The sequence below is a fragment of the Calidris pugnax genome, unplaced genomic scaffold, assembly GCF_001431845.1.
Source record: "Calidris pugnax isolate Ruff unplaced genomic scaffold, ASM143184v1 scaffold111, whole genome shotgun sequence".
NCBI classification, from domain to species: Eukaryota; Metazoa; Chordata; class Aves; order Charadriiformes; family Scolopacidae; genus Calidris; species Calidris pugnax.
The window spans coordinates 7515684-7540230 of record NW_015090872.1 but is presented as its reverse complement, the minus strand read 5'-3'; the positions used below and the strand labels follow the sequence as shown (position 1 = coordinate 7540230).

The window sequence follows — 24547 nt, the reverse complement described above, 5'->3', positions numbered from 1 at the left end:
TGGTTAGCTTCTTATCATGGCCCGAAGGATAAACCTAAAATCCTTTGGCCTGAGTTTAAAATCCTTGCTGCAGTATCTAATCCACTTGCTTTTCTCCTAGGCCCCAGTGGAAGGAGTTACCATTTTACATCAGTTTCCGTTTTCTTCAGCTTTGCAGAGAATGTCTGTCATTGCTCAGGAAATTGGTGGGGAGCAACAGGTCTTCACAAAAGGGGCTCCAGAAATGGTAGCCATGTTATGTAGAGCAGAAACAGGTAACTAACATTTATAAATGCTTCCTAGAAACACATCCATAGAAGTGACTTTTTATGGTGCAGGGAAGTGGAAGGTCCAAATGAGATTTCTGGGTCTAAGACTTTGTACTTCAGCCTCATGAGTTGGGGTCTCTCTGTTGTGCTCCAAGTCTAAGTCTAAGGCTAAGCTCTCATAGAGCCCTTCGCTGCAAAGGACTGCTAAGAGAGTTTTCATTTTTCTCCAAGCCCTGGGAGGGCAGCTAGAAGAGGGCAGCTCCTTCATGACTCACTGGAAGAAGGTAAGACTTTGCAGAATAGCTTAGGATACTAAGTGCAAAGTGACAGATCAACACTTTCTCGTTTAGCAAAGATCAGTTCAGCAGCTTTCCTTCATGTCCTTGGCCTATAGACTCCAGGCGTACCTGACCAATGGGACAGGAGCCTTCTCTCCTGCAAGGCTTCCTTTTATTAAAAAGCAGTCAAATGCCCTGATGAACTGTCTTTTCCTGTTTTGCACAGTCCCGTCGAACTTTGAAAGCAAGCTTCTGCTCTACACAGCACAGGGCTTCAGAGTCATCGGACTGGCGTGTAAATCTCTACAGGCAGGGAAGCAATCTACTGATCTAACAAGGTACGCCATGGACTGCTCTTTATCAGCCACATTGAGCCATGGGCTAGTGGTGCCTCACACTGTGCTGTTACCACAACACCCCTGCCAAAAGCAGGGCCACAGTACAGAGTTTTGTTAGACTTAGGCCAGAGGGAATCTGATTTAAACCTGGATATAGGTCTGTCTGAGAATGCATAGAGGGCACTTCACTACCTTGTGCTTATACATTTCTTAACAGTGGATCAGCATAGGAAGTATAACTCTAGTACACACTGAAGTCTAGTACGCCCCTCCCTCAGTCCATCACTTCTACCAATCTTCTTGCAGATTTATCCAGGCTTTCAGCTGACAAGAAGTCTCTCTTTTTTGTTGGCATCATTTGTTTTTTGTTATCTTGGCAAGGCAGCAGATTACCCCCATCACACTGCCTGTTCTCTAGTCCAGTCAAAGTCAGCAGAGTCCTGTTGCTGCCTTGGTCCAATCCTTTAGCTTTCTAGCTTTAGTTTTCTTTAGTTTCTAGAGAAGCCGGCAAACTCTTCTTCTATGCTCATGGTATTAGTTTTCCACAAGCCTCACACAAGAACACATACACATGAATCCATATGCTTTTACCCAAATCCCTCTAGCATTTGCCTGTAATATTCCAGTAACATCACTTCTGAAACATTTGCAGTTACTTAGCATCTGCTGTCCTCTCTATGTACTAGCTGCAGGTCCTAGTTCAGATGAGGCTTACTTGCTCTTTCACAGTGCTTTTTGCGTTGCTGCAAGGCCCAATGACACGGAGGCAAAGTGCAAGCGGTTTGTTTAATTCTTGTGACAGGTGTCATAACAGACCTGTCCAATCTAGAGAGCAAATGTGTGTGATATGGCCCAGATTTTGCAGTTGTGTGTGCAGTTGTAGCATGCGTGATGTATATAGTGCCAGGAGAAAAAAACAAAAGCGGAGGTCACACAAGATCTGCTGTGAAAGCAATGACTATTCAGGCACCACATGACTCAGCTACTCCGACTGCCATGCAAGTGTTTGGCATCACCTCCTTCTTACTACAGTGCCTAAAATAAGTGTTTGAAAGCTTTTTCTTCTCTTTTTCAGACTCTTCAGAGTCAACCTGTCTCCCTCGAGACCAATAGTTTGTGAGTCGGGTGGGATTGTTCACCAAATTCTGTTCTCAACTGCATGTGTTCGGCTGTAAAACAGGCAGTAGCACAGGTGTAAAGAAAAGAGTCAGAGAGAACAGAATTGAGCTCCCACATGCTATTTGCTTGGGTCCTACTTTCAAGAGTAGCAGATACATTTACTAAGGTGTGTTTCTTTGTTGTACAGTCCTCAAATGAGAAGGACTAGTGTGCATGAACTTTCCAAATCAGACCAGAACAGTTTGGGAATCCTGCAGGAAATTCAGGGTGTTTTTTCATGCTGGCTAAGGATGGTGCATGAATGGAAAACAGTCCAACATACCCATCAGGCTTCATGTTCCTATGTTGAGCAGGTAGGCTGAAATTGGCTCTTTTTTGATTTGGCAGTTAAGCAAAGATGAGCTGGAAGCTGGCTATGTACTGAACTCATTCTTCAGAACAAGGGAAAAAGAGAATAGAAGGATGAAAAATCCAGTGGAGATCCTCCATACACAACCAGCACCACTTGCTGCCAGTGGGAAGTAAGCCCTGCAGGTGCTGAAATAGCACCACAAAAGACAGATGGCCTGGGACTGCTGAAAACTGACAAGTTATTTTAATTCTTTTGAGTTAGATGGGATGGTTAAGTTATAACTGGCTATCAGCAAATTCAATGCAAAAACAGGCCAAAGGCAAAAAGAAGAATAAAATCTGTCTGTCTGTTCTTCACTCTTAGGGAAGAGGTAGAATCTGATCTGACATTCCTGGGTCTGCTGATAATGGAGAATCGATTAAAGAGGGAGACAAAGCCTGTCCTGGAAGAGCTCAGTGCTGCCCGTATCAGGAGTGTTATGGTCACAGGTACCTAAAAACAGTGGATTATTTATGTGGCCACTGGCCCAGACAGGACATTCAACTATTCAACTATTTGAGTGAACAATCTGCCACTGCTTTGTCACCACCACTGGTAGGAAGGCACAAACATTTGTGTCCTTCAGACAATTATAGTCCAAGAAGCATCTGTGTTGTAATAATGAAGTGAACTGAACCACGCAGGCTCATGTCCCTGACAACTTCACCAGGCTGTGTCAGATACCTAACTCTTAATCTGTCCCACTTTCACCACAGATCAGACCCTTCCTGTTCCTCTGATGCCTTCTAGTGGGTACATTTGTTCTCCCTGGTAAGGTTATCAGATGACATGCACAAAAACATGTCATGCAAGATCCCCTCTTTATGGGGCCTCATGAAATCCTGTTGTCATAAATGAGCAGAGATGGAGCATGGATGCCAGGACAAATCACTAAACTTTATGCCATCTGCTAACTCATGCCTACCAGTCCCTATTTATCCCATTTTTTTCTTGAAGGGCTGGTTTGGATTTGGATAGGATAAGCTCCAGTTTTTCCTAGATCCAAAGATATTTTTCCAGGAGTCACACAGATCTTGTCTTCTTGGCCTTCACCTCTTTCAGCACACATCCTACACCAGAGCCATCTAAGGGCAACTGATGAGAATCAGTGATACTAGCAACAACTTAGCAGTGAATCCCTTACTGGTTTTTGTCTAAAACACATAGTCTAGGAGCACTTTTCCCATTTTCAAGCTGAAGATGAAAATATTTCATCTCCAGCTCAGAATGAAAATACATCAGTTCCAAATGTAAATATGTTTAATTGTTGAGACAGACCTTATCTGCAAAGTTTTGATCTTTATCAAAAAATTTCTTAGGCACAGACGTGGAAATCTTACTGATTCTTCCAGATATATTTGAAAACTTGAAATTCAAGAAAAAGCTAATGTTTCCTCCAAAAACAATTCCTCATTGCAGAAATTTTTAGGTAACACTCGGCTTGATTTTTCTAGGTGACAACATTCAGACAGCTGTAACCGTTGCCAAAAATGCTGGGATGATTTCTGCATCAAACAGAGTGATTCTTGTGGAAGCAAACCAAGTACCTGGATCTTTGTCAGCATCTATAACCTGGAAACCACTAGAAGAAAACAAAACTGAAGATTACAGAAGCCTGGTGAGCATATGAGAAGCAGGTGTTTTGCAGCAGGAAGACAAACTAAGATGGAGTGCTTTAAATAATGCCGTGGGATTATGCTACAGACACCAGTCATTCACCATTGTCTGCATGTCAGAATGTTATGTGCTAGAAGAGTGTTTAAAAAGAAGGGTTCTTTATAAAAATGTACTCCCCATGAGCTTCCTTCCTAGCATAATATCTTGCAAACAATTTTTTTGCTAACTGCCTAGCGAGGCTTGAGAACAGCAGAAACCCAGGAAAGGTTTGTCTCTAGCCCTCATTCTTATCTGATGCCATTTTAAAGCTTGTTTGCTTTCTCTGCAAGGTCAATTTGATAGTATAGATGTTGATTTAAAATCTGTGGAACTGCACTAAATCAACCAGCCTCGTTCAAGCAGGTAGAGAGTTAGCACTTACCTATTCCTGCATAATTAAAACACAGATTAACTGTTGAGAAATTGCATTTAGGAATAGGAATAGGAATTGCATAGGAATGAAACATAGGCTAGCTATGCTAAGAAATTATATTTAAGCAAGCATCTCCACAAAGACACTGAGCCAAAGACCAGTTACTCTCTTCTTGAAGAGTATGTCTGAAGATGCTGACCCTTCTCTGGGAAGGATTAGAGTCAGAAAGATGGCAGGGAGTCTCTGCAGGGGCTGTTGAGGAGCTCCTTTCTACCAAAGCTCAACCTGAGCAGTGTCTTCACTGTATTTCACTGCAAAAAGTCCTAATTCTCTATGGTGCCCGCATGCTCTCTCTAGCCCCTCTCACTCACAGTGCAGCTTATCAGACTGGAACTGTTGCATAAAATCTATCAAATGCGGCAATGCTGAGGGCCAGCTTTTCAGATGTACAAAGCACCCAGTTCTCACTGAAATTAATGACATTATATGCCTAAATCCCTTTACAAATCTGGGCAAAGGCAACTGGCCTTGAACCTAGGTGTCCCAGAGTCTTGAAAAGTGCCCTCCCCCTGGTATGTCATTTTGTTTCTCTGTAGTCCTGCTTGTGTAAATGCACAAGTAGCTTTTGAGGGCCTGGGAGCAGCACTCATTTTGTCTTGTTTTATAGGAGGATGATGGTGAGACTGAAAGAAAAATCAGGCTGGCATTGGAATCGGGCCAGTATCATTTTGCCATGAGTGGAAAATCTTACCAAATTGTAGCACAGCATTTCAGGCACTTACTTCCAAAGGTAAGATCTGCACTATTTAATGGGAGTAGGTTTGCCATTCAGTAGAATGGACTAGCTGAAGAGATCTGTACCAGGACATCTTTTGGGACCAGTTCTAACCCTGAAACACTCATGGGCTGGATGAATGACTGATATTAGTGTATGGGGAAGGATCTGAAAAGCCCTGGATTTTTTTCTACGCATGGGAGGAGCAGACCTGCCTCATGGTGTGAGGACATTTCTTAAAACATATGCTTTGCCCTTGCACTGCACCGATTCTCTCATGTTTTAGAGAACAGGAGAAAACATGGTATTATACAGCATGTAATTCAGCATGATTTGTCTGTTTTATGGAAAGGATAGTGTAATGAATTCTCTTATAATAAATCCCTGCCTTGTAGTCTCTGTTCATTCAAATGATACACCAGGCCTCTTGTCCTTATTGTGATTTTTTCAAAATATTAATAACAATAGCTTTTATATTTGATCATCAGCCTTTCCTGTTTTGAAGTCTAGCATCGGTTGTTTGAAAATGTGAATTTTTGGTGGGTTTTATTCCAGACTATCAGCAAAATCATTGTGATTCTTGCCTCAAGTGCTTAAGTCACTTCTTTTTTTCTCCTTACAGCTCCTGCTGAATGGAACAGTTTTTGCTAGAATGTCACCTGGTCACAAATCCAGCCTTGTAGAAGAATTTCAAAAGTTGGAGTAAGTTCATAATGAGCACTAGGAGTAAGGAAGTGCTTGATGAATTTCCAGGCTTGAAAAAGTCTAATAAGAGCTAGTCTAACATAGTGTTCCCTAGAAATGCCTAAAACTGAATCTTCCACAGACATACACCTTGGCAATTAAATTCCAAAAGCTTGTTAAAGAAGAGACACTGATGTCCATGTCAGTTTGGCAACCTGTCAAAGACCTAACGCTCCCATGATTATGGGTTTCATCTGTTCACATCATCCTTCATTCTTACTTCTCTTTCTGGGCCTGAAGGAGGGGCACTTGTCTACTCAAGATATTTCAGAATGTTTCCCAGCACTGCAGCTTCTCTGACGCCAGTGGTCTTTTTACTGCGCTGTTGCTGGCTCCGTGTGATGGGTTAGAAAACATGACAGGGTAGTCTGGATTGGTGTGCCCTGCACTGCTCACGGTCACAGAGGTGTATATATATCCCTGAGTCCCAGGTGTCTTGTTGCCTGTTATTCAACTGTTTCCCAAGTCTTTTGAAGACCCCCACCCTCACCTCAACTAGCTATCCCCTGGACTTGCCCTAGAGCAGGGTAAGCTTTAGGCTGTTTGATATTTTCAGCTTGGTATGAGCAGTTGCGAGCACCCCAACCACTGCCTGGCCTCCCTGGACCACCATCCAGTGCCTCCCAGTGAGAACTTCCCCCGCACTGAAATCCAGGCCTCAGCAGTAAAAGACACAAGTTAGTCAGCTCCTGAAGTGCTGTGCTGATTTTACTTGGGTGCTGCAGGTATAAGAGTTTACTTTTAGGGCTCACCATTTCACAAGGTTATTTCAGCCTCAGAGTGGGGAACTGTTTCCAGATGTCCTGTTAAACCCATGTTCTCCTCCTTTCTCTGCTCCAGCTGCCTTTGTCACTCTCTGTCTGCTCCAGGAGATTCTGGCAGGGCTGGACCCTAAAGCAGAGTCCCTGTTTATGTCTGTTCCCAGTGAACTTTAGGTACCAGTGGCTGCAATCCTTCCTTCCTGAGCAGGGCTGTCACCATTAGCTGTTTCCTCTATTATGATTGACCCTAAACCCAGTGATTGTGGGAGACTGAGTCCGTTGTAGTGAACATAATACTTCATGCTAATGTATTCTTCAGTCTGTCACAGCAGAAGCTGTTTACTGTAGGCACATCTGAGGTGCAAAGCCAAGGCACATGCACAGTCCACAGTCCTGGGCTTGTATTTCAGTCTTTCAACATTCTAGAAGGGCTATTAACAAAAAGCTCATGTGACTTTCATATATGACTCACGTTGAGGAGGTTCTGATTCCCTCCTCTTTATAGGTCTCACTTTTCCCAGCACTGAACTGTAGGTCCCTTTTTTTTTAGTTACTTTGTGGGCATGTGTGGAGATGGAGCCAATGACTGTGGGGTAAGTGAAAATTCTTTACAATATATTACAATTATATGGACTTTCCCATGCTGTCATTCCCATTCTTCTTCTGGACCCAATGCCTCAAAAGCATCCCAGTGGAGGAACTTTTTGGGTGGAGCACACCCAGGGAGTGAAGAGGGGCTGCTGTTCACAGAACGCATCCTGGAATAAGGGGTCATTTCTTGGCTGACATGTCAGTTGCTGTGTCTTCCTGGTTTGTGTGTGCTGAAGGAGAATATAACTTCCAGGCTTTGAAAGTGGCACATGCAGGGATATCGCTGTCGGAGCAGGAGGCATCTGTGGCTTCACCTTTCACATCCCGGACCCCCAGCATAGCCTGTGTGCCAGAGCTGATTAGGTAAGCATGGGGGTTTGTTTCCTATTACATAAAGGAGACAGTTCCCACTCCTCTCAAATATTAGTGTTGGGTGTTCCCACCAGGCTGGAATATACATATCTAGAGAAAAATAAGTGTCTTTGACACTTATCTTTGACACAAAATTGCCATTTGCCTAGTTCCCATCTGAAACTCCTTTAAGATGTATTAATTTACGCAAAAATACAGGAGAAGGGCATCTACAGCTGAGCTTTATGCCATTAGCAGTGTTTTAAATGCAAAAGAAAGAGCAAAATGAACAATGCTCCATAAAGCTCAATCAAATGCATCAACCTATACACAACTGTTAGGCCCTGCCTCTGATACCCTATGCAAGCAAAATGTCAGCATCTATTATGCCATGGTCCTGATTTTGCTTGCTTTGGCAGATGAATAATGAGAGTGAATTATCCTCATTGGATACTGTATGCTTACTTCAGGAGGAGCGGACTTGTTAGTTTGAACTCACTGAGCAGCTGCTTGGCTTTGAGTGTTTTTTGTCATACGGAGTCATTACCTGCACTGTTAATGTCACCAGGAAGACTCACTGGGGTAAACTGTGGTCTTGGGAACAAGGTGACTGGAATCAAAACCTTTTGCTTGCAGCAAGATTTCTGCAAGTGAAGATTCTACTTTCATTCAGGCCAGCTACTTTTTTATTTCGCCTCCCAGCAAGACACTGGCAGAGACTTCTCTACTTGTGACACATGCTTTGTTTTTCAACAGTGTTTTGAGTGGACTGGGGACCGGAGCAGTCCCATCACCTAACCACTGTCCTTTATTCATGTCTCCATGCAGGGAAGGCCGTGCTGCCCTCGTCACTTCCTTCTGCATGTTCAAGTATATGGCACTGTACAGCACCATTCAGTACCTTGGTGTTCTTCTACTGTACTGGGTACGTCTTGGGAACACGTTGGCTAGAACTGGATGAGCTACTACTCCTTTGTAAGAGAAACATGGCATAAAAGCCACGGCAAACCTAGGGTATGGAGCTTTACCTTTATCTGAGCTGCTGACTTCTGTGGTGTGATCATATGGTCCTCCTGTACCCTCAGCTGAAAATTGGAAAGCTTCTTCCCATTAATTTCAGCCAGTGGGCTCAAGATCCAAGCTGGGCAAAAAGAAGGCTGAGATACTGAACAGTATTTTGGAGGAGGGCATATGTCTGTGAAAAGGGAGAATCTGGTGTAAGCATATGCTGTTGCAATTTAGCATTTAAAGCATGAATTAGCTTGACAGTAAGCAAAATCCCCTAGAGCGCCTTAAACCACTTTTGCATGGCTTCTTCCCAAACAGAGAGGAGGGCTTCACATTCAGAAGTCACCCAGCATTGAGAAAGCACATTTCTGCAAATAGCCTTCTTTTTTATGGCATTGAGTGAACTGGAAGCAGCGCTAGTCTGAACAATGCACAAAATGAAACTATTCACTGCAGGGCGAGTGATGACGAATCTGTTGGCAGGGTGGTGGATTGTGTGGTCCCCTTATCTGCTGACTAGTGTTTCAGAGCAAACAGCAGAGCATTAGCTCCATGAAAAGAATACAGCTTTCTGAAGATGATATAAACAAGCCCATGGCAAATGTCTGATTTGTGATTTTTTTTTCTTTGTGTTCCTCTTTTCAGCAACTAAACTCCTTTGGGAATTACCAATTTTTGTTCCAAGATCTGGCTATTACTACTGTAATTGGTGTGACAAGTAAGCCCCTTAGTCATCCTATGCATTAATGAGAGAATGATCTCAAAAATTTTCCACCTCCTTGGAAATGCATAATCCTCTGTACAGAAATGAAGGAAAGAGAGAGACTACACAGAGTGCAGGATGTTTAGATTAGTAGAGGATGTGCCTTGTTTGAGAAAATCTCTGAAATAAAATGGGTAATTCTTAGTGGTGCATTTACTTAGCATGTAGGTTGTTGATAACTGGTATGTTATCTCTAGAAGAAGTAAAACCAGACCTAATGGAGTGGAAAGTCTATTTAGGTTTTTTCCTGATGACTTGGGAAAGCAGATCAATAAGATACCTAAGAATCCATGTCAGTGACATGGACAGTGGGATTGAGTGCACCCTCAGGAAGTTTGCCGATGACACCAAGCTGTGTGGTGTGGTTGACATACTGGAGGGAAGGGATGCCATCCAGAAGGACCTGGACAGGCTTGAGAGGTTGGCACGTGCGAACCTCATGAAGTTCAGCAAGGCCAAGTGCAAGGTCCTGCATGTGGGTTGGGGCAATCCCAAGCACAAATACAGATTGGGTGGGGAATGGATTGAGAGCAGTCCTAAGGAGAAGGACTTGGAGGTGCTGGTTGATAAGAAGTGTAATCTGAGGCAGCAATGTGCATTTACAGCCCAGAAAGCCAACCATATCCTGGGTGGCATCAAAATAATGGTGGCCAGCAGGTTGCAGGAGGTGATTCTGCCCTTATGGGACCCCACCTGTGTCTAGCTCTGAGCCCCCCAACATAAGGACATGCATCTGTTGGAGCAAGTCCAGAGGAGGGCCACGAAGGTGATCAGAGGGCTGGAGCACCTCTTCTGTGAGAGATTTCAAGGCTTTCTGTATAGCTCTTTTACTCTAAGGATTTAACCGTGTTAAATCTAAGAACAGAGGAAAACTGGTGGGGTCAGCTAATGCAGTCCACCAGCTCAAATAAACAGGGACACTAGGTGCTTAGTCCAGGAGGATGCACAGAACATGGGGAACAGAAAATCCCAAGTACCAGAAAGAGAACGGAAAAGCTTGAGTATATCCTTATATCCTTGGGCCTGACAGTAGCCAAATAAAAATCCAACATTTTTTTTTCTAGAAATGCCTCATGACAGTCAGATGTCATTAATTAACCTCTTCTGTAGCCAATAAGATTTTGTAAGAAAACAACTCTGTATTTTGTACCTCATATAGTAAGTTTATATAGTATAAAGAACATTATAGACTGTAAAAGTGCTGGCTATTGATAACAGTCAGTAATATACAGCAGCACTGCTTGTACTTTGGACACATGAGTAAACATGTCTCTGCATGTTTCAGTGAGTTTCACAGGAGCCTATCCAAAGCTGGTTCCCTACAGGCCTCCTAGCCAGCTCATCTCTCCCCCATTGCTGCTCTCCGTTGTACTTAACATCCTCTTCAGCCTCAGCATGCAGATTTTTGGGTTTGTGGTGGTCCAGGAGCAGCCTTGGTATTCCAAGACCAATATACACAGGTAGGTTTGTGTTGTCTCCAGCAGCTAGGACCATGCAGCTGCTCGCTCAACCCCCCTTCCCTCCCCAAGAAGGGTAGGGAGAAAAGGGAGAAAATGAGGAGAAAGAAAAAAACACGTGTGGGTTAGATAAAGACAGTTTAATAGAATAATATCAGAAAAGAAAAAAAATAATAATACCAATAATAACAGCATAAATAATAATAATGACACAAGTCCCTCTCACTGCCCGGTGAATTGGCACCGTCCTGAGCAGCATTCACACATTGTTCCCCCTGGGCCAGCCCCATTTATATACTGTGCATGATGTTTATGGTACAGAATATTCAATTGGGCATTCTGTTCTGTCTATACTTCTCAGCTTCTATGGGAAGCGGAAAACAATCCTTGAAGAGCATAAACATCGCTTAGCAACAACTAAAACAATATGCATTGTTTGACATTCCTTTCATACAACATCTGAAACACAACCACCACTAGAAAGGAAATGAACTCTATCCCAGCTGAAACCAAGACACTCCCTTTCTTGGGACTCTGGGTGACACAGGGCAGACCTGGTGGGACAGGTCTATTGCACGGTACTATTGGTCAGCTTAAGTGCAGGCCTCACAGCAGCTGCAGGCAGACCCTGTGCTTCCCCACAGGGGGCAAATGCATTCAACAGCGTTGTCTGCATGTCCCTAAGCTCTCCAGCAAGAATGCTGTGCAGTGCAGTGCATGTGGTGAGAATGCTTTTGTTGAGCTCAAAGAGGAGCACTTGACTGCAGGGACGATACCAGGGTATCCAAGTAGGTTTGAGCGCTACCAAGTTCACCAAGCTCAGCCCAGCAGGTAAGATCAAGGACGTTGGCAATAACCTACATCCTTGTGATAGCCAGAGCAAATCATGGCTGTGAGAGAGGTTTCATGATAGTAGTAGTGGAAGCTGGGGGAAATAACCAGGACAGTGACAATTTGCTGACCAGTGTGACACTCTTTTTCAGTGCCTGCCTCTCAGTGAACAACTCCATGGAGAATGATTCCTCTGTTTCCAGCCTGGGGCTCCACGGGATGAGAGATGGAGCCCTTGAGCAAACAGACAATGGCTACAAGAGCTATGAAAACACCACAGTGTGGCTGCTAAGTACCATCAACTGCCTCATCGTAGCACTAGTGTTTTCCAAGGGAAAGCCTTTCAGGCAGCCCATCTACACAAACTGTAAGTATGGGGAAAGAAGGAGGGATCTGGGAGGAAGTCAACTCAGGAGATAATTCACTAGGGAAAAAACAAAACTTGACAAAGTGATGCCAGCCAAAAAAGCAGGAGCCCAATATTAGATATCTAAACGACTAAAGGCTGCCTTTTCAGAAGTTTTAGTGCCAGTGGCATCCTGTGGTCAGTGGCTTCCTGAGCTGAGCCCACACATTGTGCTTCTGTACAGCTAAAAACTTAACCCTGACCAATGGAGTCTGATAAAAACTTTTAAGGAGTAGCAGGACGGTGGTGTGGGCTGGCAGAAGCATTGTGTTACTTAATGCAGCCTGAATGAGCCATCTCTAGAAGAGCCACAAATATACCACTCAAGCAGCATGCTTTGGGGAGACAGAGTGGTATTTGACAGAACTCATGTTACAAGCATTCTTTTGGGCCCATCTCAGAAGAAACCATAAAATGACATTTGTATATTTGCTGAGGCCCTGTTTTCTGTTCCAGAACCAGAGGCGTATACTCACTTGACTGAGTAAAGCTGAGATTTTACTATGTTCATTTTTTTCTCCTGAAACTTCCTTCCTATCTTATGCATATTTTTTTTGACTCTTCAACACAGAAAATTATAACAATCTTCTGTAGTAAAGGCAAGCAGTTGAGATTGCTCATAAATGTGTGATTTTATGTGCCTGTTCTTGTCCCTTCAGATGTGTTCGTACTGGTGCTCATAGTGCAGCTGGGCATTTGCCTCTTCTTGGTGTTTGCTGATATTGATGATCTCTACTCTAAGATGGATGTGAGTATTGTTGCTGTGGGTGGGTTTTCTTCCCACTGCCAGGCCTATCATAAGTGGGATTGTTTTAACAAAAGGCCCAGACTTGGCACTTCTAAAAACAAATCAAATTTAAAGAGATGGATTTCAGATGATGGGATTGAAGAACCTTCTGAGATACAGTAGCTTCAAACTAAGATCTGTGCATTCTTACACCTGGACAGCTCCACATGTAAGTCTGATTGTTTCAGTGCGTTGTCCATGACATCACTAAGCTTACCATGCTTGGTGTGTTGGTGGCTTGATGGTTGTGAAGCCAGTAGAAGAAAGGAGCCTGCAAATTTAAGCTAAAACACCATGCACTTGTGTTTCTCAGGCTGCGCTACTCTGCACACAGATCCTCTCGCAAAGATCTGCCAGTTCACACTCAGAGCATCTCTCAGTTCTCAGTCCCCAATATTTTCAGGCTCCCTGTTTAAATTTCAGACAGCCCTGTTTCCTAACGCAGCATTTGGGTTTAGAACAGTTGTAGAGAAAGACTAGTGGGGCTGTCATGGCAATAGAACAGCTGTCTTGGTCCTTGATTAATAAATACCAATAAGGCTTGGCTTATTTAGTCTGGCAGAATGCAAGCTGGGAGTTGCCTTATGCAAATCCATCTTAGAGGAAATGCAAGAGAGGGATAAGATCTACATCAGCTGTAGGACAGGGTTGTCAGTGGACCTGGCAATTAGTACGTTGAGGCTGAGGTGTTAACCTCCTTCCCTGTGACACTCTCACTGCCTTGTAGTAGGAGGCACAGGAACACAACAACAGCAATGCACAGCTGTTTTTTTAGTACATTTCTCATCAGAAAGATGAAGTGTCCTGGCTTTGGATAACAAATAATGAACAAGATGCTGCTTCCAGCCCTGTATCTTTGCGTGACAGTTAGCAAGTGGATTTAGAAATGGAAATAATGAAACATGGAAAGAGAAACACAGAGAAGGGGAATGGACCTGGGTTTTGAAGGCCAAGCAGCCTAGCTAAAGCTGTCTCACAGTGTAACTGTTTCCAGAGCAGCGGCTCAGTGGGCAGACCCAGTTAAAGAATCTGCCACGAGATGGCACTTCAAAGCAAGTCTTAGTCCTGTGGTGGACTGTAGTGACACAGGACATTGTCAGCACTGCAGCTGTGAGGGGCTAAAATGCCTTTGGGGAGAGCTGCAAAACTCCCAGGCTGTCTAGAGGGAATACACTGGATTTGCTGAGAAGAGAAAAGGGGGGAGTGGTGATAAGAAATTCTGTAATAGCCTAGCCCTGGAGAAACTGCTGATCCAAATTTTGGGTCTGAGCTGCATCTCCAGAATAAGTTGAGCTAAGAGCCAGAAACCCAGTGCTGGGTTTGGAGCTGAAATACTCAAACTTTGAACCATTTCCTATACTAGAAAGAAAGGAAGCATTTAGATTTCCTGTTGCAGTTCTTAAGTAGAGTTTTCTCTGCTGCAGCATAAGCTTAAACACATCTTTATCAATAATTCCTTAAGACAAGCAGCTATATTGGCTCATCAGCAGTGTACAGCCAGGGTGGGATTCTGGCTTTTGATGGCACAAAGCTGGTGAGGGGACTAGAGAACAAGTCCTGTGAGGAGCATCTGAGGGAGCTGGGGTTGTACAGTCTGGAGAGAAGGAGGCTCAGACGAGACCTTAGCACTCTCTACAGCTACCTGAAAGGAGGTTGTAGCAAGGTGGGGATTGGTCTCTTTTGCCAAGTAGCAAGTGATAGGACAAGAGGAAACAGCATCAAGTTGCACCAGGGGAGGTTTTGATTGGATATTGGAAAAATTTCTTCATTGAAAGAGTTATCAAGCACTGGAACTGGCTGCCCACCGAAATGGCCGAGTCCCCATCCCTGAAGGTATTTAAGAGACAGGTAGATAGGTGCTTAGGGACATGGTTTGGTGGTGGAGTTGGCAGTGTTAGGTTTACGGTTGGACTCCACAATCTTAAGGGTCTTTTCCTACCTAAAAGATGCTACGATTCAACGATACAAGCTCCTACCACTGTCTAGTACGTGCACATGTTGTTGAACAGCTTCTCCTGCTTTTTTCCCAGCTTGTTTGCACCCCCACCACGTGGCGGATCTCCATGGTGATAATGCTCGCAGTCACACTTGCTGTGTCCTTCCTTGTCGAGGTGAGCATGCTTCACTGAATGTACCTGTCAGCGCTAATTGGAGAGACGAAAGGGTCAGACCTCACTCTTTCTCCCTCCTCAGCCCAGCTTGGGAATATCTATTAAAACAGGAGCCATTGCTGTTACCTGGCCCTTACTCTCTTTCCTCAAAACCTGAGTGTTCAGATATAGGGGAATGCAAAGCCCAACCACCTTTTCTTTCCTTTGGTGAGTGGAATGTATCAGGCCCCGCCCCAGGCTGGAGAAATCTGGGCAGTCTTTGGTGTTTCCTGCTCAGATCCTGAAGACTGTCAGAAGGAGCTGGGCTCAGTTTTCTGGTACAAAGTGCTGATGGAGCTGATGTGAGAAGTGGTCAGTAAAGGGCTATTTAAGGGATGTGGAAGAGTGGAGCAGGGTGGGAGATCTGGGTCTCCACTTCTTGCCCCATGTGTTTCTTGTGGATGAAGAGGGAAAACTGTCCAGGTCCTCCACAATCTTCCTTTTACTCTTACTTTTACAGGAAGCTGTCATTGAGAACAGACCCTTATGGCTGCTGCTGAAAAAGACCTTCCGGTACCACTCAAAGAGCCAGTACAAGAGACTGCAGCGAGTGTTAGAGCAGGACTCAGCCTGGCCACCTCTGAATGAAACCTTCTTCTCAGATTCTGTGACAATATCAGTAGAGGGAAATATGGGAGGCCATAGCAATCCAACATTTGACAGCAATGAGGACGCATTCTGAAGGAAACTGCAGAGGACACATGTCCAGGACAGTTGCAGTTGGCTGTAGAAGGACTATCTCAGAGACATAAGAAAAGAGGAAGGACCAACCCATCATGCTCCCCCATTCTAAGGGTTATTTTTAAATTAACTGAAAGCAGAAAAGCTGGCTGCAGTAGCATAAAGCCACAACAGTGTTTCTCCTGTCCCCTTGCCCATGTATGAATATTTGCTAGCTGTAAATGGAACAGCTTGCTGAATATTGGCAAACTATTCATGGTTGAAATGCCCCATTGCTGCATCCCTCTTTTGAACTGCATTATGCAATCCATAAAGGTGGGGGCTTCTCCAGATGAGAAGTAGCTAATTCAGACACCAGCACTCCTCTGGGGAGATCTCCTTTGAGAAAACAAGTAGAAATTACTCCTGATAGAGGCGGCTTAACATAGGCAGGTCCTAGGATTCCTGTAGCTCCTGGGGTGTCAGATACTTCTACCTGATGTCTGGTATTTGTTAGGGTTTTTTCCCCTTCTGGTAATACTTGGATTTCTGGAGCTGGAAGGAGCTGCAAATAGCCACAGCCTTCTAGAAGCATCCGCTCCTAGTGCCATTGTGCTCTTCTGTGATGGCAACAACCCAGAGCTCTGTTGCGAGCTCACCGCTACCAGGCAACCTGCTTGCCCTCTTCTCAGTTTAAAACACCTGGTACTTGCATTTTCTGGGTGAAAAAAATCTGTTGACCTATAAAGGAACAAGATTTCATTGTTTAACAGTTCTTTTTTGAGGTAGGTATTTGTTTGGGATATCCAAGGTATAATGAAACACACGATAATTGCAAATTATGATCTCATTCTGTGAGTCTGCAAGGACGTGCTGTCCCTTGTGGTGCGAGCTTGCTCTACTGGAGTGGCTGCTTCATGGCTGGGCTGCTGCCTGGCATCAGCTCCTGGTTTCCCAGTGGCAAAAGAAGCAGATGCTGAACGGGTTACTACTGCCAAGGGCCTAAGCCCTGAATTAAAAGACAGGGAGCCAATTAGGTCTCAGAATAATTTTATTAAATTCTGAGGCATGCTTTTAAGTTGAACCATCTGAGATTTTGGCTCTGGTTTCCAACCATAATTGCACATGCTACACACCACATGTCATTCATCGACTCGTGTCACCTTTGATGGTGACTTTTACTCACTCTGCTGTGCTGCTGCTTCCGTACATAAATGCACCAGCACTGCATGTTTCTGCAGGTTTTACCTACTCAAAAAAAAGCAGCTTCTACCAGCACATACTCTCTTAGCCCTCTGATGCTGGGCTGACTTCCTGCTCACCCTATTTTGCAATCTCTGTCCCCAGCTGGGTGAAACAACAAGGTATCAGTTGGAAGGTTTCAGAGGAACATTTCCTTCTTTAGATAAGGCGTGCAGGGGAATTGTCCCCTCTGAGCTGCACAAACTGTTTTTCACAGCTGGAGCTTGCCCCTGCTTTTCCTGAGTGGGGCTGAGGAGCACCTTGGGAGCACTTCAATGCTAGGAAATGCTAAAGTGCTTTTGCCTTTCCGCAGAAACCCAGGGAATCTGGCAGATTGGGACTCATGTAAAGATTCCTTTGCTCTTTTAGAGTGAAAAGTCACTCTGGAAAACAAATAGCAAATCAGAAGAGATTATGGATTGTTTTAATTTAACATGTCTGTACCAGCACAGTGTTCGAAAAGAATTTAGCTTGAATCAAAAAATAACTATTTTTCTAAAAAGAAAAAAACAAAACCAAAAATGTTTCAATTTGAATAAAACATTTATTTGACTCAAAGCAGTTTTTTCCCCATTTTAACCAAGTTTGATATAAGCAAATGGAGTAAATACCTTCCTACCTAACAGTAAATACCTGCCACAAAGCCATGCAACTTGACACAAACCAGAAGTGGTTCACATTTGTTCATTAAAGTGTCTCCAAAGTTAGGAGGAGTTCCCAGCTTGCAGCAAAGTCCACTGGAAAGTGAAGATTAGATGCTGTGTGCGCTCCTTGCAGCCTAAGGAGACCCCAAAGAGCAGGTCAGTGGAGCTGTTCCTGCCACCCGCTGTCTGAGATACAGCAGCATTTCCCTTGGGGACAAAACTCACTGTCCTTTTTATGAACTCCTGCGCACAAGAAATACGTTGCTGTGTGTGATAACCCGGCAGCTGCAGCAGCGTTGCCGACCACACATGTCAGTTATGTTTATGTCACAATTGATGCTATAAAAGTATCAGGTCGTGGCAAACCTGTGGGTCAACGAGATAAAAGACCTGCTCATCTGCTGCTGAAATACAGCCTTACCCGTGAGAGAGCAGAATTCAGAGGCTCGGTGGGGTTTGACCGCTGCTGCTCTTTCAGATGTCAGTCAGGTTCCATCTTCCTGTGCAAGTCCAGTGTCTCCAGCCATACTGGGGCATATTTTATCCTCTCCCCTCAGTGGTGTCAGCCACAGCCCAATGGGCAGAGCTGTGCAGTGTCCCAGCTGCCTTGAACTGCTTATAACTGTGGCTGTCGGGAGGCAAGCCCTGTGTTACACACATCCTTGCTGCAGAAACCAGCCCATAGGCACACGTCAAGCCCCTGTGCTCTGCTCCCTCGCCTTTGGTGGAATATCAGAGGTCCCACTTCACATCCCACTGCTGGGCTGTTCCCTCAAACTTCTACTGGGAATGTATTTAGGGTCAGGATGAGGAATAGGCAGAAATAAAAGCTTCAAGCATGTTCAGGATTCACGTCTGCATTTTTCAGTTTGAGGGTCTCTCTAATTTGACAGAATTTTAAAATTCTGGAAACGAGGAGGGTATAAGCAGTGACAGGCATCGTCCCATCCGCGGTCTGTTCGTGCTCCTTCTGCCCATCCTCACTTGCTGCACACACAGGAGGCAGGTGTAATGTAGGTGCTGGGTTCTGTCTGAGTGTCTGAACTTGCTGCACAGTGTTCCCAGCCGGTACCGCTGACAGAGCCGTGGAGAAACACAAATACAACGTACACCACATAATGAAAAGAGTTGATTTGTAGGAACATCACAAAAGTGTTATGCAAATTCCGAGGCTGCATAAGGACAAGAGACAGATCAACAGCCCTGGATGTGGCTTCCCCAGTCCCTGTCTGCAGCCCAAGCTATCCAGACACAGCTGAGGAATCCCCCGGAGGACTGAAGCTCCAGGCTCCCTTTCTCCTTTTGTGACTGGCAGTGGACACCAGTTGGACAGATCCTCGGTGATCTTTGCCAGCAGACGCTGTCCATCCTGCTTAGATTTCTACAGCTAAATCAAAGGGGCAGGCTCCCTGGAGCGCAGCCAACCCACTGAGCCATGCGGCCACTCTGCACAGCTCATTTCAAAATTTGATTTTCCTTTTGAAATACACATGTCCCAGTTAATGAAAGAAGAAAATAACTTTTGTTTTTGTCCTTCCCATTTTTTTATGACTTGTTTATCTTGCTACAGTCATCACGGTTTTTGTCTACTCATCGGCACTCTAGGGCTCAGCTTTCTTGGCAGACACACAGCCACCCGAGGACCAAAGCTCCATTTGAAAGATGCAGACCTTTGCCAGTCAGAGCTGTAGGTGTACACACTATTAACAAACCAGAACCTTTTACAATCACAGAATCATGGAATAGTTTGGGTTGGAAGGAACCTTTAAAGGTCATCCTGTAAAGTATTGATAGTATTGATACCGGGAGTGCCCTGACCCAGGTGCAGGACCTTACATGTGACCTTGTTGAACCTCATGAGGTTCAAACGGGGCCATTTCTCAATCTTATCCAAGTCCCTCTGGATGGCATCCCGTCCCTCAGGTGTGTCAGCCACAGCTCTCAGCTTGGTGCTATCTATCTGCAAACTTGCTGAGGGTGCACTCAGTCCCTCTGTCTATGTTGTTGATGAAGATGTTAAACAATACTGGTCCCAATATGGACTCCTAAGGGACACCACGTGTCACTGATCTCCATCTGGACATTGAGCCATTGACCACTACCCTCTGGATGCAAACATCCAACCAATTCCTCATCCACCAAACAGTCCACCCATCAAATCCAATTTAGAGAGAAGGATGTTGTGGGGGACTGTGTCAAAGGCCTTACAGAAGTCCAGGTAGATGACATCCATCGCCCTTTTTCACAAGACATACCTGCTTTACATGCACATAGCACCTTTGGTCTAAGGAACCCGAAGCACAGCACAGCTCTTCAGGAGTGTTACAGAGAAGGCTGCAGAGACAAACTAACTGCCAGGGATCAACCAGGAAAGGAAAGCACAAATAGCTGGGACCTAGACCACTCAGTTCAAGGAAAGGAAACAGAGAAGTCAGTTACCATATATTGTAGGTGTCTGGTTATAGCTTCTCAAGTCCTTGTGTTGGAAAAATAGACCTGGAGCGTTCTGCACTAACATCTCCCCCAGACAGTGCTTAACCCCTCTACAGCCTTAGCCTAGTTGGTGGGCAGACACAGCCTCCGAGCTGGGAGGGTCCTGCTGTGCTGCGTAATGATTCTGTGACTGTGGGCTAATTGCCAAATGCGTACAAGGGGTGGCAGCATCCAAACACCGTCAGCCAGGCCAGGGAGTGTAAACCTGCTTCCTGGTTGGCTATCGGCAACGGGGACATGACTCCTTTTCTAAGAAAGTAACTCAATGTCCTGTGAGTCTGAAATACAAAGCGTATTTGTCTCTGCTCAGGAGTGTCCTGTTTTTACAGTGTCCCTTACGGCTGGTGACCACAGTGCCTGTCACTGATATAGCATTGATTACTCAATATAGGTCAGTTTAGGTAAAAAGGAGTGAAGAAAGATCCATCCATATGTCTTGTTTAAATCTAATTAGTAGATCTCTATGGTACTTCCTAGGTGATTAGCAGACAGGGTTAGAAAACAAGCCTCTCACTTTATTGTCTAATTGTCCTAGCCTTTCTCCTAGCCCACATGGCAGATCGCTTCAGGTAAAGGAGCATCCTATCCCAAGAAGAGAGTGAGGCTGGAGAGAGACAGAAGACACCAGGAGATCATAACAGGCTTTCTCCTGAACCTACAGGCTACTTGGGAGCTGCTGGAAGAAGTGCTTTCAGACCTGGGAAGTGGTTCAGAGAACAGGAGACGCATTTCATTTAAGTCTTACTCCCCTCTCTCACCCCACCCAAGACCAGGTAAATTTTGCTTCTGTAGCTCCAAGCCATGAAAACCAGCAACGCTCCTTCAGCCATTCTTCAATGAACAAAGTTTTACTACTGGATGGGATTACCATACACATGCCATCCAGCATCCAACACTACTCTGAGCAGAACTGCCTGTTGCTGTAAAGCAGCAGAGCTCTGCAGAGATCACAGGAGCTGCACTGGCAGCTGCCTTCTGTTCCTTGTGCTGAACCTCCCGCCTGCCACTCCGTTCCTCCCTGGGATCACCCTTACACAGAGCTCACTGCCCACTCACTGCTGACTGAAATGAGAGCCTTAAGCTGCCTCCCATGATGCTCTGCCACTGCTACTGTTAATTTTTTACAGCCTTTCAGAGCACCAGTCATACAGGAGCATCCCATCCTTTCGATACAGACTGTAGAGCAGGAATGTGGACATGCCAGCCTATGGCTTGAGTCCAAGGCTCTAAGCAAGACAGACATTAATTAACTGGACCGGTCTATTTGTCCTCAAGAGAAATGGAGAACATCTCCAGGAACAGAACAGAAATGAGGGATGTCGCCCCTATGCCCTGGAGGGCAGCTGGAACAAGTGGCAGATTACCAGCGTGTGGTCTGTGGTGTGGGCTGGGAACACTGAAGAATAGATGGTGGTGTTAGATACCAGAGATACTAAATGCTTGTTGCAGCTGCCTCTTAAACTTCAAGGGAGGGGAGGTTGCTCATTTGTATGGACCATGTTGTGTCTGATTAACTGTATGCTTTGCACTGAATACAGCCAGACTTGTTTGCTGATATAAATATAAATTTAATTATAAAACTCTTTTTGCTTCTTCGAGGACAGAGGGTGCTGCTTTACTGCTCTCTGCAGATTACCTGCTGGTTTCTTTACACATCAAAAGAACCTTTTGGCATGGCTACAGCTTCCCATTTCCTTACAGCTGAATGGACACCTGGTACCTGAGCAAAAATAGAGCTTTATTAAGTTCACAAAAAAGGAAAAGGACCTGAAGAGCAGTAAGGTGGCACATGCTGTGCACCAATAAAGGAGGAGAGTTCGAATTGTGAAAAGTGAGAGGATTAAAAAGGCAGGCAGCCCCAGCATGTCCCTCACCTGTCCCTCTCTGCCTCCTCCTGCGGCGTGGCTTTGGGCAGGGAGCTCTTTGCCCTCCAGGTTTGCCCCACTCAGAATCTGCCAAGACCCCCTGTTCCTGACTAAGCAGCTGAGGAGGGTCTGGAGCCGTGTTTCTCCAGCAGCTATGCAAAGCTGGAGTTGAACTGAAGAGGTCTGCATTGCCCTCTGGAGGGGCTTCCTCTCCATAGCAGTCCAGTGGAGGTGGGGACTCAGCCTTCTGGTGTGACCAGAAGGGAAGGCTGCAAACACCTCTTGGCATAACCCCCCTGTGCAAAATCAGAGGCCTTGCCTGGCATCTCAGGGACAGGGTGGCAAAGGAAGAGCTCTGGACAAGCTCTCCATGGCTCTGACCTTACCCTCGCTGCCCTCCTCTTGCTCTCTGGAATACCAGACTCCACCACATGTCTTCGGTGCCTGCAAAAGCCAAGGCAGAGGTCTGTCAGACCCAAGCTGCCTTCCCCACCCCAGGCTCTCTCCTCCGCCTCGGTCGGGAGGTGGCCGGGTGAGGTACATAGGTAAGATAACTCGTAGCAATACACAGCCAAGGTATCCAGGCAAGGCAGCGTGTGTTTTGGCTCCAGCTGCAGCAACCACACACAAAATGCCCAGATCTCCTTGAGAAGCCCCTCAGTGATGCTGCCTTGGATGTGTCCCACCACGTTCCTCTGGATAACACACAGCCCTGAGGTTGCACGCTCACGCTGAAGGCTTCGCCTGGGCTGCGCTATGGAAAGGGGAAGACAAAGGCTCTTGGGAGGGCTGTGATTCAGGTTTGTCTTGATTGTTCTCTTGTGCAGAGTGCCAAAACACTTTGTCCTAGTAAGCTGAGAGGCTCAGAGCAGCGAGTGCTTGTCCCAGGTGAACAAACCCGGGGGGAAGGGACCAGGAGCCATCGGCGATTCTGAGATGCCTTTATCCATTGATTTTTCCCAAGACAAAGCACCATGCCCTGCCCCCTGTCAATTTTCAGCTTCAGGTCCTAATGTTTTGTTTGCTTTGCTGGCAGGTGACATGTTTGAGAGCAATTGCCCAGCTCTCTCTTCCCTGCACGTGCGCAGCTGAAGGGGGTACCATACAGAGCAGCAACTTCTCCTGAGCTCACTGGGGATGAGATAAACCTGAGCTTTATTAAGTTCACAAAAAAGGAAAAGGACCTGAAGAGCAGTAAGGTGGCACATGCTGTGCACCAATAAAGGAGGAGAGTTCGAATTGTGAAAAGTGAGAGGATTAAAAAGGCAGGCAGCCCCAGCATGTCCCTCACCTGTCCCTCTCTGCCTCCTCCTGCGGCGTGGCTTTGGGCAGGGAGCTCTTTGCCCTCCAGGTTTGCCCCACTCAGAATCTGCCAAGACCCCCTGTTCCTGACTAAGCAGCTGAGGAGGGTCTGGAGCCGTGTTTCTCCAGCAGCTATGCAAAGCTGGAGTTGAACTGAAGAGGTCTGCATTGCCCTCTGGAGGGGCTTCCTCTCCATAGCAGTCCAGTGGAGGTGGGGACTCAGCCTTCTGGTGTGACCAGAAGGGAAGGCTGCAAACACCTCTTGGCATAACCCCCCTGTGCAAAATCAGAGGCCTTGCCTGGCATCTCAGGGACAGGGTGGCAAAGGAAGAGCTCTGGACAAGCTCTCCATGGCTCTGACCTTACCCTCGCTGCCCTCCTCTTGCTCTCTGGAATACCAGACTCCACCACATGTCTTCGGTGCCTGCAAAAGCCAAGGCAGAGGTCTGTCAGACCCAAGCTGCCTTCCCCACCCCAGGCTCTCTCCTCCGCCTCGGTCGGGAGGTGGCCGGGTGAGGTACATAGGTAAGATAACTCGTAGCAATACACAGCCAAGGTATCCAGGCAAGGCAGCGTGTGTTTTGGCTCCAGCTGCAGCAACCACACACAAAATGCCCAGATCTCCTTGAGAAGCCCCTCAGTGATGCTGCCTTGGATGTGTCCCACCACGTTCCTCTGGATAACACACAGCCCTGAGGTTGCACGCTCACGCTGAAGGCTTCGCCTGGGCTGCGCTATGGAAAGGGGAAGACAAAGGCTCTTGGGAGGGCTGTGATTCAGGTTTGTCTTGATTGTTCTCTTGTGCAGAGTGCCAAAACACTTTGTCCTAGTAAGCTGAGAGGCTCAGAGCAGCGAGTGCTTGTCCCAGGTGAACAAACCCGGGGGGAAGGGACCAGGAGCCATCGGCGATTCTGAGATGCCTTTATCCATTGATTTTTCCCAAGACAAAGCACCATGCCCTGCCCCCTGTCAATTTTCAGCTTCAGGTCCTAATGTTTTGTTTGCTTTGCTGGCAGGTGACATGTTTGAGAGCAATTGCCCAGCTCTCTCTTCCCTGCACGTGCGCAGCTGAAGGGGGTACCATACAGAGCAGCAACTTCTCCTGAGCTCACTGGGGATGAGATAAACCTAGTGCTGGAGGGATATGGCTCTGTAAGAGCAGTGTCCTACATGGACTGACCCACTGTCCTCTCTAGGATGCTGGATTAGTGCATGGAGAGGTGCTGTGGTGGTACAGGTATAACACCTCTGGTACCTGAACCATGCACAGTACCAGTAGATACCCAGCAAGTGTTTGAATCATTTCGGCTGTTA

General features: G+C 45.9%; 1 protein-coding gene across 1 annotated transcript in view; it reads left to right on the top strand.

The window, feature by feature from the left end:
• Positions 1-17708, top strand: part of LOC106890314 (probable cation-transporting ATPase 13A4) — a 41850-nt gene extending 24142 nt beyond the window's left edge. The window contains exons 17-31 of the mRNA XM_014946054.1: positions 101-254; positions 753-864; positions 2699-2823; positions 3829-3992; positions 5071-5193; positions 5801-5880; positions 7234-7276; positions 7528-7637; positions 8454-8550; positions 9279-9351; positions 10682-10856; positions 11837-12051; positions 12750-12838; positions 14908-14988; positions 15488-17708. Coding sequence (XP_014801540.1) covers positions 101-254; positions 753-864; positions 2699-2823; positions 3829-3992; positions 5071-5193; positions 5801-5880; positions 7234-7276; positions 7528-7637; positions 8454-8550; positions 9279-9351; positions 10682-10856; positions 11837-12051; positions 12750-12838; positions 14908-14988; positions 15488-15709 — 1863 coding nt within the window. The 3' untranslated portion in view covers positions 15710-17708. The remainder of the gene's footprint in view (positions 1-100; positions 255-752; positions 865-2698; positions 2824-3828; positions 3993-5070; positions 5194-5800; positions 5881-7233; positions 7277-7527; positions 7638-8453; positions 8551-9278; positions 9352-10681; positions 10857-11836; positions 12052-12749; positions 12839-14907; positions 14989-15487) is intronic.
• The last annotated feature ends 6839 nt before the right edge of the window (positions 17709-24547 follow it).